The sequence below is a fragment of the Phasianus colchicus genome, chromosome 7 (assembly GCF_987193195.1).
Source record: "Phasianus colchicus chromosome 7, bPhaCol1.hap1.1, whole genome shotgun sequence".
Taxonomy (NCBI): domain Eukaryota; kingdom Metazoa; phylum Chordata; class Aves; order Galliformes; family Phasianidae; genus Phasianus; species Phasianus colchicus.
This window is the reverse complement of record NC_143442.1, coordinates 7,719,087-7,735,322: the sequence shown is the minus strand read 5'-3', so window position 1 is coordinate 7,735,322 and position 16,236 is coordinate 7,719,087. Positions and strand designations below refer to the sequence as shown.

The 16,236-nt window shown below is 35.3% G+C and overlaps 1 protein-coding gene across 4 annotated transcripts in view; it reads right to left on the bottom strand.

Annotated features, from left to right (window-relative positions):
* DPP10 (dipeptidyl peptidase like 10) overlaps positions 1 to 16,236 on the bottom strand; it is a 357,782-nt gene that overhangs the window by 51,343 nt on the left and 290,203 nt on the right. For all 4 annotated transcript variants that reach the window (XM_090143605.1, XM_090143604.1, XM_031590710.2 and 1 more), the window contains exons 6-7: positions 2,811 to 2,863; positions 2,629 to 2,710 (exon numbers count right to left, since the gene is read on the bottom strand). In XM_090143605.1, the coding sequence (XP_089999731.1) occupies positions 2,629 to 2,710; positions 2,811 to 2,863 (135 nt within the window). The remainder of the gene's footprint in view (positions 1 to 2,628; positions 2,711 to 2,810; positions 2,864 to 16,236) is intronic.

Sequence of the window (16,236 nt, the reverse complement as noted above, 5' to 3'; positions counted from 1 at the left end):
GAACACTCTATCTCTCATAGAAAACTGCATATGTTGGAAATAGATTTTACATTCAGACTTCTACTATGATATATCTCACTGAATAAACACACAGAGACAGCTTTCTCCTTCTGCTGTCCAGTGCTCCCATCCCTGCCTCCACCCAGGTCCAGCATGGAATCATTTGCTACAAAGTACTGGAGAAGACCAAAGAGGAGAAAACATTGAATAAGAATAGGGTATTTGGAAAACAGCAACACTGTTCTCCTTGGTAAGGCCTTCCTGCCACATGTAGGATATCTTTCTCAGACACAAATGGTGAGTTCTCTAATCAAGAAAACAAGAGGTAGATACATATTGATGAAATCAATTAGGTATTTACTTGTGCTGCTTTATCTTCCCTGGAATTACTTGGCTGAACTTCATGTTCAGCAAATATGACAAACACTTAACAACTACATAAAAAAATCCCTAACGTATCAAGATACACAGAAATAGTATTTAGATTAGCACAGTTTTAACACATTCAAAAGACTGTATTTTAAAGAGTCTGACCTTGGAAACAGTCCTCAAAAATAACATCTATGTGACATTAAAATGTATTAACTCATTAGATAAAAGTTTGTTCTCCCAAAAGGCAAACACTTTTAATTTTACACTAAAATGTCATGACTCAAACAGCAGATGTTTCTCTGAGCTTTTCTCTTAACCTTTACAGAACCCATTACTCTAGTTAAAGAGCAAGAAACAGTTGATTCAAGTGCACATGTTATCCTGGACTATTTCATCAAGGACCTTTCAACCAGTCATAGCACCAAGTTAGCAAACTGGAACGGTTCTATTCTTTTTTATTTCAGAGATCTACTTCTACATGAATGCTGAAGTTCAAAGGTAATTTCGCAATGCACATCTGTCATTTAGAAACCTCCTTTTGCCATACAAATAGCTTCAAGAGAATACCCTTATGAAAGATTCTCATCAAAGTGACCCTAAGTACGCTGCCATTGCATATGCTATATGGCAATACCTGATATCATTCAGAGTGCACAGATTTTGTGTTTTAATCAAAGATACAAATTCCCGATTCTGCAGACCATATGGCACCATAAAGCCTGAAGTGGAGAAGATATTCTTAAAGCATGACATTAACTTTACTAGGGACATTAAAAAGAGAAGTAATATTATCTTCATGAAAGTATAAATTACGCTTTTTCAATTTTGCATGATTAAGACGGGACCTAAAAAAGACTGGTTACTTCTTCTTTTCTTTTCTTTTTTTTTTTTTTTCCCCGCAGTTCTGAGACTTAATAGGATAAAATCTCTGTTTATATGTAAAATTATTCATACCTATTTCCAGTATGACAATCCAGGTAAAACAGATACAGCATTATTCTGATTTATTACTTTTTTCTGAAGCTTCTGATAGATAAGTCTGTCCCTGTCCTTAAGACAAATCTCAGGAAAACAAAAAATTCACATCTCAGTAATCATTGCATGTATTTTTGTTGCACTTTAGGTTAGAGAATAGCACATAAAAAGTCTTACAATCAGCAATTAATTTAAAATGTTTTTTAATTCTTTTCTGTTTTGCAAATGCATCACCCACATAGCCCGCTGCATTCCATAAACCACCTCATAAATAATTTACATATTTGTTACCATCAATTCCATCACCATGCTCTCATTACTGATAAATTAATGTGGTCATTTATTAAAGCATATCAAACATACCATTTTTTTTTCCTTCCTGGCTTCACTTACTTGATAGAGTACATTCCAACCAGAACCATTTTTTATGTTCCCACCACCCACCAACATAAACAAGTCATACATTAAAAGAGGCTCACGAATCATGCCTGTTAGCATTAATTAGATTGTTAGATTGTCACCTCAAAGATATGTGAATTCTCTATTCAGAGAGTAGAAGCTTAGAGGCTTTTAGAAGTCCTTCTCTTGTCTTCATCTACCAACCCAGATAGTTTAAAATCAACACTGTTTCAAGAATCACTATTTTTTACTTCTCATATTGATGTTGGTCACAAAGGGTGATTTATGTTCATAAAATAAAACTTTTGATAGAAAACATCATATAAAACAGCATTTCTGTTTTTACAATTATGAATTCAACGCAGCACAAATTATCTTGGCAGTAATACTCTTAATGAAAATAATTGATTGGATTTATCACATCCACTTTTGAATGTTAAGCTTCTTGCTATTGTACACAGTTTTCATTGATCGTGCACTTAAAAACTTTACTTTCAATTTTTCTGTTCTCATAGTCATGTCCATAGACATGCCTATCATAAGAATTACTTGGGTGTATATATAGATGAAGGCGTGACTCTTTCAATATAAGCAAAGTCTTTAATTTTGTATATTAGGGAAAAAAAACAGCTCAAACAACAAGAAGAAAACACCTAGCAAACAAAGCAGCAAAGTAAGACATACTTCCTTTTTTGAAAATTAAAACGTTCCCTAAGACCTGGAACAGAAAGATACTAACATTCAGCATATAGTTTATGCAACTTCCAGGTAAAAGCCATGTAATAGAACTGACCTTAAGGTTTTAAATTTCTGTTTTACTTCTGTCTAGAATAAATAAATTATTAAACTGCTTTTCATACCATTTTGAATGACTGTGCTTACCAGTTGCTGCCCTTGGACACCCCATGCTGCATACTGTAATACTGAATCCTCTACTTCTGGAGGGTTTAACTCCCAAACTTCCCTTGAAAAGAAAGTAAAGATTTTTACTTGAATACTCTGGCATTGCTTTACTTATAGATTTAGTGACAATGACATCAAATTGAAAGAACAGTGTTTCCTACCGTGTGTGTATGTTGTAAATCACGTAGGAAGCTGTATAAGAATAATGAAAAACCTGTGACAGAAAAGAAAACAAAGGGATTACAAATACAAATATTGAACCAAAGGCTGACTATTATAATGATCCCAGGAAGCCAGTATTCTCTGGATAGGATGGAAAAACAGAGTTAATGCATATTCTTATGCTGCTGTCTTCATTTTGCTGTATTAAAATGAAAAAGATTGTCATTTAAGTGAAAAATATAACAGCTGAAGTACTTGGAGCCAGAAGATCCATGCAGAGAAACAGTACAGTACATCATATAACGTGCCCAACCAAAAAGCCAAAGGGCTAAAATCTACTAAATCAAAGCAAATTGTTATATGTTTTCTCTGCCGTCAAACATTACTTTGTTATACAGATGTAGTCAGTAATAGACATCTTTGGGGATTCTACTTATATACATTGTAGACTGCCTGCTTACATAATATGTTTAAATTAAGCAGATCAAAGAGACATCAACAGTTAAATCATCATCATGGTTTCTGCACAGGGCACATACTGCAAGATGTTACCCAAAGGGGCACTTGCACGCAGCTGTTGAAGGGGACAGTCTCATAGTTAGAGTGATGAGGAATTGGTCTTTTGTCTTTCCAGGAAAAGGAGAAGCGTATCACGAAATGTCAGGAGGGTTGAGAAGAGTTTGTAACAGGGTATTTTCGAAGTTACTGCACAAAATTTTTTCAACAACAAAAAAGCTAAACTAGGAAGTCATTTTTTTAAATAGAAATATGCTGTACCAGCAAGAGGGAGACTTCATATTTCATTTGAAACTCTCCTATCTTCTAATAAAATTTCTATCTAAATGTTAATGTAGAGATATTAATGTCTTTGGCATTAATAGTATTAATGCTTTGAAAGAAGTCCACAACACTAGGAAATCATTATAATGAAGTCACTTTCAAAAGGGATGTTGATGTTTTCCTTGAATTACTCATATTTGCTATAAGTAATTATAGTCAGAAAGTTTCTAAATTCATCCTGCTTGCAATAGCCATAAACCAAAACATAATCATAATCTAAATTAAAAAAAAAAAAGAGAGAGAGAGAGTGTAGGAAATCTTATTTTTTTTAAGCCTGGCATATAAGATAAGCACTGCACTGCTGGGAGGCTCTTGCTGGCTAACCTCCAGCTAGCAGCATTGCTCTTAGAACCTCCACTATTTTGTTAAAGCCACCTTCCATAGAGCTGTATGAGCTGCTGAGACTGTGTCTTCTGATTCCTAACACATAACATCTGGCACCACAACAGGCACCATGCAGGAGCCTAGCTGTAGGCACTAAGCCTGGCACTAAACAAAGAGATTTATCAGCGATCCTCAAAGTATCAGGATCAGACATTCACCAATAACACCAGTCACATTCTCTTTGGAAGAGGCACAAACAGGCTTTAGGGATTCTGCCTCGCAGCTCCTTTATGTGTGTGATGTCTACTAATAAAAATTTAAAATCTCATAATTTCTGATGGAATTTGCAAAGAAACAGACTGACAGCTCAAAAAGTAAAACTCAGGCTGCAATGTATTCTATCACTGCGTATTTACAGTGGAGATCTCTTTTTCAGCATTCAAATGTGAAGTGCTGTCATTCCTATGCTGACATGTCCTCAAATATTTCCTCTACTCCGTGCCTTCTAACTAGGACAGTATCAAAAAACTAAGGCTAAAGATTTAAACACAGACAGTAAACTACTTCAGTTGATAGAACAACAAAAAAAGACCCAACATACTTAACTTAGGTGAAACTGAGAAAAAGGAAGAAAGGTCATAGTGACAGATTTATCTTCTAGGTATAGGGAAGGGAATCAATTAATGAATATAGACACCAGGAAGGTTTCTAGGAAGTAGAACAAAGCAGGAGAGCAAGGCCTTAAAATACTGAATGCATTACAGTTATTTCTGCACTGATATATCAGTGAAGGAATATGAAGGAAGGGAGAGAGCCTAGTAAGACTTAATGATGTAACAGTACACATTAAGGTGGAACACTGCAAGGGTCCTTGCCTCCAAGGCTGGCATGCGTTGCTAGGGTTCTGGCCTATTAGGAATGGTGACAATTGATTTTTAGATAAGATTGATAGCAAACCTCCCCTTTCAACAAAACTTTTATTTTGTCACAGAATGGAATAGTTAAATACCATACATACCTACTATTAAGGCTCAGGGGAAGTCCGATAGCAGCCTTCCAATACTAAAAGGAGCTTTTAAGCAAGAAGAAAATCAAATTTTCTACATGGGTGGATAGTGACAGGACAGGGTAACGGTTTTAAAGTAAAGGAGGGAAGACTTACATTAGGTTTCTGGGGGAAATTTTTCACTGAGAGGGTGATGAGGCCCTGGCACAGGCTGCCCAGTGAAGTTGTGGATAACCCAAACCTGGAAGCATTCACAGCTAGGTTGGATGAGGTCCTGGGCAGCCTGATCTAGCACCTGATTTAGTGATTTCAACTCTGCCCACAGCAGGGGAAGTTGAAACTAGATGTTTTTTGAGATCCGTTCCAACCCAAGCCATTCTAAGATTTCTTCTGAATTCAGTCTTTCATCAAATTAAGGTAGGACTTCATGTGGTGCTACTCAATGCTGAAAAATTTATCTGCATTTGTGTAGGAAAAAAATAAATAAATTTAAAAAAATTATAGAACTATATTATAAAGCATCTAAAAGAAAAAGGTGAAAAAAGTGCCTTCAAGACAAATGGTTCCAAGTCAAAATATATTGAAATAACAATCTATTATTCAGCTAACAGCCAACAGTAAGAACATATCAAAGAAAAAGAACAAAAATCCACACTTATCAATCAAGATGTGAACTTTTAGATGACATATTGTTCTGAGTTTTATATGCCCTTTATTTTCTATCTTTCAAGGAATGTCTCTGTCCTTCTAAGGTGTCTAAAAATGAAATAGTATCATGAAGCTCAATGTATATAGCCCAGTAAGATGCAGAATAATGTTCAATACATTCTTAGCAAGATACACGCCTGTAATACACACTAGGAAACATTCAGTTTGCTGTTCTTGGGTAACCTGGAAAACATCTCTTAGCAGAATAGTGCCTGTGCTAAAAAGCTCCTAGGGAAACCTCACCAGCAATATTTCCACAGGATGATAAGAACCCTCAGCTCCAAGGAAACAGAGGAGAGCTGATGATTTCAGAATCTTGCAGCACTACCACCACAATATGCCAAATACCTCAATGCATCCTATATCCATTTCCTATGCTATAAAAAACATCTGAAATAACACAATTGCTTTATTTAGAGCAATAATGATGCCTCTTTGCTAGCTTTTTGCAACATAGTGAACAGATTGTCTTCTGTTTTTGTTTTAACCCATGGAGATGCCCATAATAAGAACCAGTCTGTGGTTTTCAGCTCTTTGTAATCAACTTTGTAAATTCTCCTTTCAGAATCTAATTAGACTTTTCATGGGGCATAATGGCACTCAGTCTGAGCAAGAAAAATAAAAAATAACTTCATACATAGATACATTTCATAACGTATGAAATATAAATTTTAGCACCTGCAGTATTCTTCCAGTTATTTCAAAGTTTACCGCTCAGATGGGATATGTCTCTAACACACAATATTCCTGCAGTAGATATGTATTTATTTGTACTGAATCTAGCAAATAGCAAGAAGACTACTGGGAAGCCATGCCTGTCTCATTATTATTATTATTATTTTTAAAGAATATCATAAAATAATGGGAAAATTAGAATATGCATAATCTACAAGTGATGGCCTCAAAACACACTGATACGTGAAGAGACAGTTTCTCAGGTAAGGTTCCAAACTATAAAGATATTTCATCAGATACCACATTTACTATGGGTTCATTTACACTTCTGATCATCTCTAAAAAAATCTAAGATTACAAGAGAGTATTGTCCTGAATGAAAACTTACTACATTGTTTTCGTAAGAATTAAAAGAATGAATCAGTTATAAACACAATGATCAGCCTTAGTTGCAGAAAAAATTTAACTGCTCCAATATCTTGCATGACTCCCAAATAAAATTATTTATAGAAAGAGAAAGAAGAAGAAACTGCTTTTCTTCCTCTGCAGGCAGAGAAGGTAGTTATTAGGCAGTTCAAAGCTGACAGATTCCAGTGTGAGAAATTTTATGTAGCTGAAAGCTTTTCTGTTTTTCTGGTTACATCAATTGATCTCATAAAAGATATCACCTCTTCTCACAGATCCTGTCTCACCTCTTCAGGCCATATATAACAACAGTGTTACTGAGAAACAAACATCCCTGAGCCCAGGTGAAAAACAATAATGACAACAGCAACAAAACCTATAAAATTAACAGTAGTATTTCTTAATTAATAGCCTTTTAAGAACATATCATAAGACATCTGTGAATCAAGAAATCACAGGGTGAGGACACGCCAAACCAGTGAAACAAACAGGAATACATCCTGCAATGCTTTCACTTCTTCATTCACCCATGGCCCTTCTCAGTTTTTAAGATGATATGTAATACAACAGAGGAATGGGTAGGCATGATTTCAAAAATGCCTTGGTGGGTGCCAGACAAAGGAGCAGATGGCTGCTGTACAGCTTGAGGAATAGCAACATGAGTAGGATTTTGCCTTCATCCTCTTTCCTACAGTTGAATTAAGCATTTGAATAATTACAGAAAACTCTACTTGTATTCAAAACCAAGCAAAAAGACTTCAACATGGTAAAGCAATTACAAGGCCACAATAAAGATTCACCAATCTTTATGCAAGGAAATATTCCCACACAATTATACATGGAACCTCATTCACAGTTTGAAAACCAAACCTACAATAAAAGCACTAAGCGCTCAAAAAAACCCTCTATTTTATAAATGACATGCAAATATATATTTTTTCCTTTTTTCTTCCTGCGAGAAAAAAAGGAGCCTGTAGAATAGGCAGAACTACAAATAATAATCAAGTGCAAGAAGGAAAGAAAATATGAGAGAAACACAGTGAAATATAGATGCATAGGATTGCTACAGATGCATTTTGGAGGGATTACTGAAATTAATGCACTGTACCATTACTCTTGTGCCACCTCAGAAGGAAGACACACAGCACGCAGATTGAGACCATGTTGATGATGGTGGTTAAATTTGTACCACAGATGAAAACAACAAATCTACTTGCATGTGATTTAACTTCCGTTAAGGGAATTGCCATGAAGTGCAGTGCTGCAGGAGTTGCTCATGCTGCAAGGCTGTGGTACAGCTTCTCAAGCGTGACACTGCCTTGACTGAGCCACAGCATTACTTATTACAAATTATAGAAAATCTATTACAAATTATAGAAAATCTACACACATTATCTAAATAAATTATCTAAATTATCTGAATTATTTCTCCTTTAGCTAGTGGTATTTCACTCCCAGTTCTGCTACTCATATACTAGCATAATTCTGATCTCCAGCAATGAAAATGAGGAAAGACTTCTAGTGAGTAATTAATATTATACATAAACACTTCATTCTACTGCACGCTCAGAAAACACCAAATTACATATGGCCAGATTTCACCTTTTGTAGTAATGTCTTAAAAGCAATCGAGTGATATCAGGAGAGCTTTAGTCTTCACTTTGTATCATCAGGATTCAATGCAGCACATTATGCACTCCAAAAAATGGATCAACATTCACTCACAAACTACTATTCCTTGTTTCTTTTTTATGAGTGTTAAGCCTTCTTTGCTAGGATCCCAACACAATGGAAAAAGTATCCAATGTGCTGAGACATAAGTTTCACAAAACAATAAAAATGATGCATCATTTTTTTCCCCTTTGCACTACAAGATGTGTTGGTGTGATTTGTGATGCAGTTAATAAGATGAAATTATCAGCAGCGTGACTATTGCCAAAGGCAAAGTACTGCTGCTGGATGAATGCTCCATCCCTTCTGCAACTTATGCATTAAATAATTTAATAACATTATCAATAATATTATTAGGTGAAATCCACTTTCTTTTAAAACTGCATTATCTTTCATGTTCTCCATTTGTTCAACCGGTATGACTCCATGTGTTCTCCAACACAGGAGCTGCTAGTACAGAAGCTGAAATGACGACGGCTGGCAAGGCCAAGTTTGAGTTTCATGTAATTGGCTGCCCGAGTGCAAAACAAGTAAAGCTCCGCAGTATCAACTTCAAAATGCAGATGCACAAAACCAAGAGGGATTAACTTTTACATCACAAATGAAGACTTTGAATAAACACTGTTATCAGTAACAGAACAACCCTTTTTAATTAATGTTTATTTTTGATAATAATGCAGGCTAACAAAAGGAATTTTATTGGTTTCCAGGCCTGGAAACAATTACAGTGGAACCTCAGACTGCAACTTTTGATGTTAAAGCTGAACACTCACGTGAGTGTACTCCAGATATAGTTCACATTGTGACTGAATAAAATGGTACATTATGTTCTTGGCAGATGAAGCATTTGGTTGATATTTGCATAGTTTTAGATTCAGCAAGAACTTAAACACAAGTTTAATCAGATGAGTTGATGACTGATTTCATCTGGATTGTATCTGGGGCAGGCAAAGGCACAGAATTTAATTCCTTCATGAACTGTGGATTTGCACCACACTCCAGTAAATCCTTTCAGCATGCCGTAATTATAAACTGCAGCTGATGATACACTGCTTCGTAGTTCATACACCTAGAAACACTTACTATGATCATTTGATCATCAACCCTGACCTCCTACATGTGAAATGCAGCTAATGATTCTTCAGGATTTGATCAGTATAACAGAAAAACAGATTTTGTCAACGGGTTTCTCAATGGGTTTCAGAGCAAGCCCTGAGAAATAACCAACAATATTGTCTGTAATATTGAGAAGAAGAATTTCTACACATCTTTGAATCCAATAGTTCCTACTCAGTTTCAAGAAAAACTGAGCTGGACTAGAAGTCTGGCTAGTACTGATATCTAAATGTCTATTTCTATTTTTTTTTTTAAAGGTAATTTCTGGCCTCTATAGGTGGAATATCTTGTTTCTGAAAGCTCTGCATCTAATTACAAAGAGTTAATCTCAGCTAGCTTAATGAATTTGCAGCACTGAAAGTTAAACAACAAGGTTATAACTATTGAAAGCGCCATATTTATTTATTTCAATCAACATCAATTACTTGTCATGATTGGTAAGAGCCACTGCTTATCACTGGTAATAATTTATGGCCAGCATTAATACTTCGGGGTATGAAATATTACCAGCTGCAACAATTACTTGTTGCCAAAGTGATATAAATATAAAAGAGACATTTCCAGACATGTAATTTATCTTTTTTCAAACAAAAAAGCCACCTTTAAAAATTTTGCGATAGCTTCAACCATTCCATATAAAACTTTTCAATAAGATTAATTATCTCAAGAAAAAGACATCTACTGCAGAATGTTAATTAATTCACGATCAAACTCAGTCCACTTAGCCAACAGTAAAGTGATACAAATTGCAGTTGAGAATCAAGAGTTGAGATAGACCACCCTATATTTGGATATGCAATTCAATCCCTTTTCAATATATAATTTCAGATGAGTGAATTATTCAAAAAAGAATGTTTTGCATTACTACTTCTGAAAGCCTCATATATCTCTGCCATTTGAAATTCTATTAGTTACACTATCATGTAAAATGTTTCCTGAGTCTTGTATGAGATGACTTACAGCAAAAATTTATATGAATCTTTCCTGCTTTATTCAGCTACAGCATTAAAAACCAGGTGTAACTTCACTGAAGTCATTGTTACATGACAGCAAAACTGGTATGCCTCAAGCATAACGTCTCTTTTATGTTTATACACATGTACACACATATTATTCTTATGCATCATCATATTCAACTTCAGTATGATTAAAAATTTCACTTTACAAATATTTCATTATTTATAGAAATTTCTCATCTGTTAAATTGCCTTATAGGCAACTTCATAACATGCATGCATATTTTGAACCAAAGTTGTGTAAGGGAAAACGTACTTCTGACAATACATCCACAAATTTATCTCCATAGAAATATGAGGCTGTTGACAGTGCTTACTTCTGGTCAGTGGAGCTGAAGATCCTAATTCTGTCTAAGAACGATACATATTTAAACACTTTAATACTTCCCAATACTTCAAATAGCGTGATCTTTCTACAAGTTCCTTCCAGGACAGTCTGAGTCCCATATGAAAGACATCTCTCATGAGAAATTTTACACATCACTGGCTGTTGAAAGCAGAACTGCATCAAGCCTCCTTTGAGTGTTTGTGAAGGTTTAATTTAGTTTACTCCTTCAGAAGAAAGAAAATGAACCAAGATTTGGTTTTCTTCTCAGTTCTTCTGAGATAATATCTTACTCACATATTGCATTTATTCAAATAGAATGAGAAAAAGGAAATTAGAGAAGGAAAAAAAAAATAACATCTTGTTTTGAAGACACACATTCCTACCTGTGGTGGTATTTACAGAAATGTGCACTAGCTGATTCAAGTGAAAAATGCTCAAATAAGTAAAAAAGGAAAGAAGTCTAAAGTCATATGACATATAAGATATGATGTCCAGTTTCTGATCACAAAACTGAGCTGAAGATGCCAACAAATAATGAGGATGCAAAGGGAGATCAAGGCATACAGTAGGATAATTTTGAAGAAAAGATTGCAGTCCCTATCTAATTTTTTCTTCTCCAACTGACTCACTGGCAGCAGCAAGGCAGCAGGTACTCTGTTTGCTCACAAACGACACAGAGAGATGAAGAGACCCTATGAACTCAAGAGGTGTTAGATATTTCAATGCCTTATTTCTCTGGGGCTTTTTTATTGTTTGGGAAGTGACTGGTGGAGTTTTTTTAAAAACCTTTTTTTCATCCTTTTCCTTTATGAAACATTATTATTACATCTTCTGTTCTATTTTAAAATATAAGCTTTTTCATTTGTTCTTGATGTTAAATATTTCTAAGATAACTATTTTCTGTTCTGATGATACAGTCACAGGACATATCACTTATTATGCTACATCAGCTATTTACTCTTGTTTAGTAATTACAAAACTGCTTGTTTCTGTTTGTTGTCCCATAAGATAAGATCACCACTAACAGTGTATACAGCAATGGCTACTGATAATGCTGTTTCCACCAGAATCTGTGAAGCTTAATTTCTTCATTAGCACTACACATCTCCCTTCCACTGCCTTCAGGTAGCATAGCTTGGATCCTGTTGTGATAACCTAGCTGATAAAATACAGGACAGTTTGCTTCCTGTTCCACATGTGCTTCTCCTAAGACATTTCAGTGGTTATTGGCAACAACTGAATGCCTTGTCAAAACAGAAAAAGGGAACTTCAATGAATTTAGGAGAACATATATATGCTTTTTATTCATCTGTGCTAGCTGGTACAGGATATTAAAAAAAAAAAAAAAAAACAGGTCACAGACATTTCAGCACAACTGATTGCACAGATGGTGTTGCTTGTGCTAAAGTAGCTCTCCTGAGAATTAATTCTGTTGTGCTGATAGACCTTTTTTCCTTTGTCTTTCAGTATTTCATAATTTTGTTGATATTTATAGAATTCTCCATCTGTCAACACAATAGCTTCCCTATTTCCATCGAGACATCAGTTTGAAGTATTTCATTAAAGCCCTGATCTGATAATGTTCATCAAAGATTTACAATGCAGTGCATCATGCTCAGAAACTGACCAACTCCACAGTAGTTTCTTATCACTCCCCACAACAGCAAACAATACCAGTTTCCAACAGTTGTAGGACACCTTTTTCTGTTAGAGGTAATCTCAGGTAGCTATCTTGAGTGCAAAGCTGTTTTCTCCGATTAGCTTTCTCTCTCATTTTCTTTTTATGTTCAAATGGGGTCAGCGATACCTGACACTGAAGATGTACCTATGTAAATAGTATTGAGTTATTTCTTTTAGAAGACACTTCTACACAGAAGACACTGCAACATATAGTGCATGGAACTGAATTAATAAACAGTATGGAATTAATTATCTAAAATATCGATTCTTAATGCAAAAAATCATGGAAAAATCAGAATGATAATCAGTAAACTAAGTCTCACCTCAAGACGGAATTGAACTGCTCCTAAAGTGTTCCAGAAATACTGGTTTAACCATGTCTTCTCTCTACAAGCCTTCTAAGAAAGTAATTTCAGTTTTTATCTTTATAATTAGAAAGTTTTATATTCAATCTAATCCATATCTGGTAGGCTACATACTAAACCTTTTCCTACTAAAAGAGCATACAAAAAGAGAAGTTTATCACCTTACTATTTGCAGAAACCTTTTACTTATTCGAAGACTTACAGCTCTATCCTTTCCATGTTGAGACTAAGGAAACACAGTTCTTTCAGGCCTTAACCTAAATAATGCTTTCAAGACTTCACATCCAACAAAAATATATATTTTTATATATATTTATATATAATTATACACTGAAACGTGATTTATTTTTCTGAAGGAGTATTATTTACACATTTAATCTGTTAACTGTTGTGATCCCACACTTTATTTTTTTACAATACTGTTGTCTACAATACATTGTCTAGTGAGTACTTATTTACTGTTTTACTCCAACTTAAATGTAGCAGCTTGCCTCTGTGGTTACTGAATTATATCATGCTTATTCAAAACATTTTTCCAATTTGTTCACATAGCTTTGAATTCTAATATTGTCTCTTGGCTTCCAGTAACCCAGTTTGGTACAATCCACAAGTGTATATCGGTTTATTCCCTATCCTGTTATCTAAATCATCAAGGAAAAATTTTAATTTGAACTTTTTGCTATTCTCTCCTCTCTTCTCAGCTCACCTCTTCTATTTGCAGCACCATCACACTCCATGCCCTGGCAGCCACCCATTGCTACCTTTAAGATGCTGCTGGTGAAGGCCGCTCAGTGCTCTCCCTACCAGCTGCCACCAGCAGAGCCCTTTTCCTGCCTCCAAGGACTTTCTGATGCTCTGCACCTGAGATCCACCCCCACTGTGCTCAGGGCTCATGGCCTTCCTGGGGCAAGGACTCAAAGACCTAAGTGATTCTAAGCTGGACTCACAGGAATGTTTTTCTGGGCAAATCTGCTTTCAAGACAGGCAACGTACAGTGTGAAGAATAGGAAGAATTAATTTCCATAAATAACAGTATCTCCCCTTGTCAGTCCTCCCATGAGAAAAAACTGACCCGTTCTTGGAGAGAGATTTTTCGGAATAATGAAGAAAGCAAAACTGTATCTCACAGTTAAGTAAACACATACAACTTCAGTATGTCAATGCTTTGTGCAGCTTTTTTATGCTTTGACTTTAAAGTATAGCAACTAATGAGAGAAAAACATTAGAGGCCTTTTCAGATAGAGAAGTTCTGTCTCGTAGAAAATGTAATGAAGACAGATTTAAATACATATAACCTTGGGGTTATATAGTCTGAGTTCTTCTAAATGTGCTGTGCTCTGATAATACCTGACATTTAGACAAACATCTCCTGTTTCTCTTTATTGCTGTTAGGCAATAAAGTTGATAATTTTACAGAATTAAATCTACAATCTAAATCTGTAAATCTAAATCTAAATCTGTGAAGTTTTACACAAAGACCTGGAAGAAAAATTGAGAAAATATGCTAATGAAAAGGCCTCTGAAAATGCCCTTTCTGTTGTTTCATAGTGCTACTAGAACCAATCTGCATTCAATTTCAAGTTGGAAGGGCCTCCAAACTTCAAAACTAAAGAAAGCAGGTACATCCATCTCGTTATTCTTCTGTAAGAGGAACAATTTCATTTCAAATGTATATAAACATTTTACAAAGGTGTAGAACTTAGATTATTTTAAAGGTCCCTTCCAACCAAACATGTCTGCCAGCTCATGGCTCAGAGCCCAACTAAATGAGATTGCAGATTTGCGCTGCGCAGAGCAAGAAACTCATTTCTCCACTGAGAAAACAGAAACTGCATATATGAATACTCTCAAAGAAAGGCCAATGTGGAGTGAAGAGGGATCTCTACATACATATATGTGCACATTCAAATCACCACATATTCATTCTGCAGTCCTTCTTCAGACAAAGTCAGCTACAGAATGGCCATATAACCTCCACTGAAATTATGTAATACCTTTATACAAGTTTCCATTTGATTCTGGGTGCATGTGAAAATTAAGATTTGAACTTCTATAAAAGAAAAAAATGAGAAAATTCAATATTATATACATACATAATATTCCATCTTCTAAGAGTGAAACATTGTTGGTAGCAGCAACTGAAATCGATGCTTCAACTGTGATGACACCATGCTTATTAAATCGGCCATTATATAAAATAGCCACTGCACATCCTTATGATCTCAAGAAATCAAAGAGAAAGATGTGGAATTGTTGAAAGTTATTCATAGTAATGTAGCATACACTCCATTTTGTAGAAGATGAAAGGAATATGCAAAAACATGCAAACGCCACTCAGTGTTTTACAATATTACTGTGATATCTGTGCCTAGGATGGATGTTTGGCTTTGCTGTGAATTAAAAGTGTCTTAAACAATAAATTCCAAGAAAAGAGAAATACACTATTTAACTAAGGATCTAGGCTCAGGTATGGTCTAACTCTACTCTGCAATAGGAATGGTGGAAAACAGTAGCATATATACATAAAAACATGGGCAGTGCCTGGTATACCCATACCGATATACAGAGTGTCTATGTACAAACCAGATGTACTCTCCTTTACAAATACAAACAACTATTACTTTCTCTGCAAGTCCAATGCACACCAGGGATTAATGTAGAAACTGGCTTGGGTTGGAAGGGAACTTAAAACCCACCCACTTCCAATCCCTTGTCACGGGCAGGGACACTCATACTAGATCAGGCTGCCTAGGCTCCCCCATCCAACCCTGACCTTGAGCACCTCCAGGAATGGGACATCCACAGCTTCCCCAGGCAAAAAAAAATTCTGATTATTTAGTTGGCATTACAAGAGAGTAAATATAATACAGAATAGGAAATAAATACACACCACTTTGAGCAAAAGTGATCACTCCTGAGTCATTTCTTACTAAATTGCAATGCCATTTTCAGAGCTGTGCCTTCTTCAATTCATAAAAGCCATCATCAGTGATTTTAGTTAGGAATGTGACACTAAATTAAGAATTAGAAGATGAACACTACAAACTGATTATTTGCATTAGCTGGATGTACTACAAAGAAGTAAGAAAACATGCTTTTTCACAGGCAATAAATAAAACTGGAAAAGGTATACATGAGGATAATATTATACTTTCCTACTCTCAGAGGCCAAAAGTAACTATGATAATAATATATTCTTGTGCTAATGGTAGACATTACTCAGCGATTAACACATCACTATCATCATTTCTGCATGATTTTGAACATCTCTTTAAAAAAATCCATTGAGTC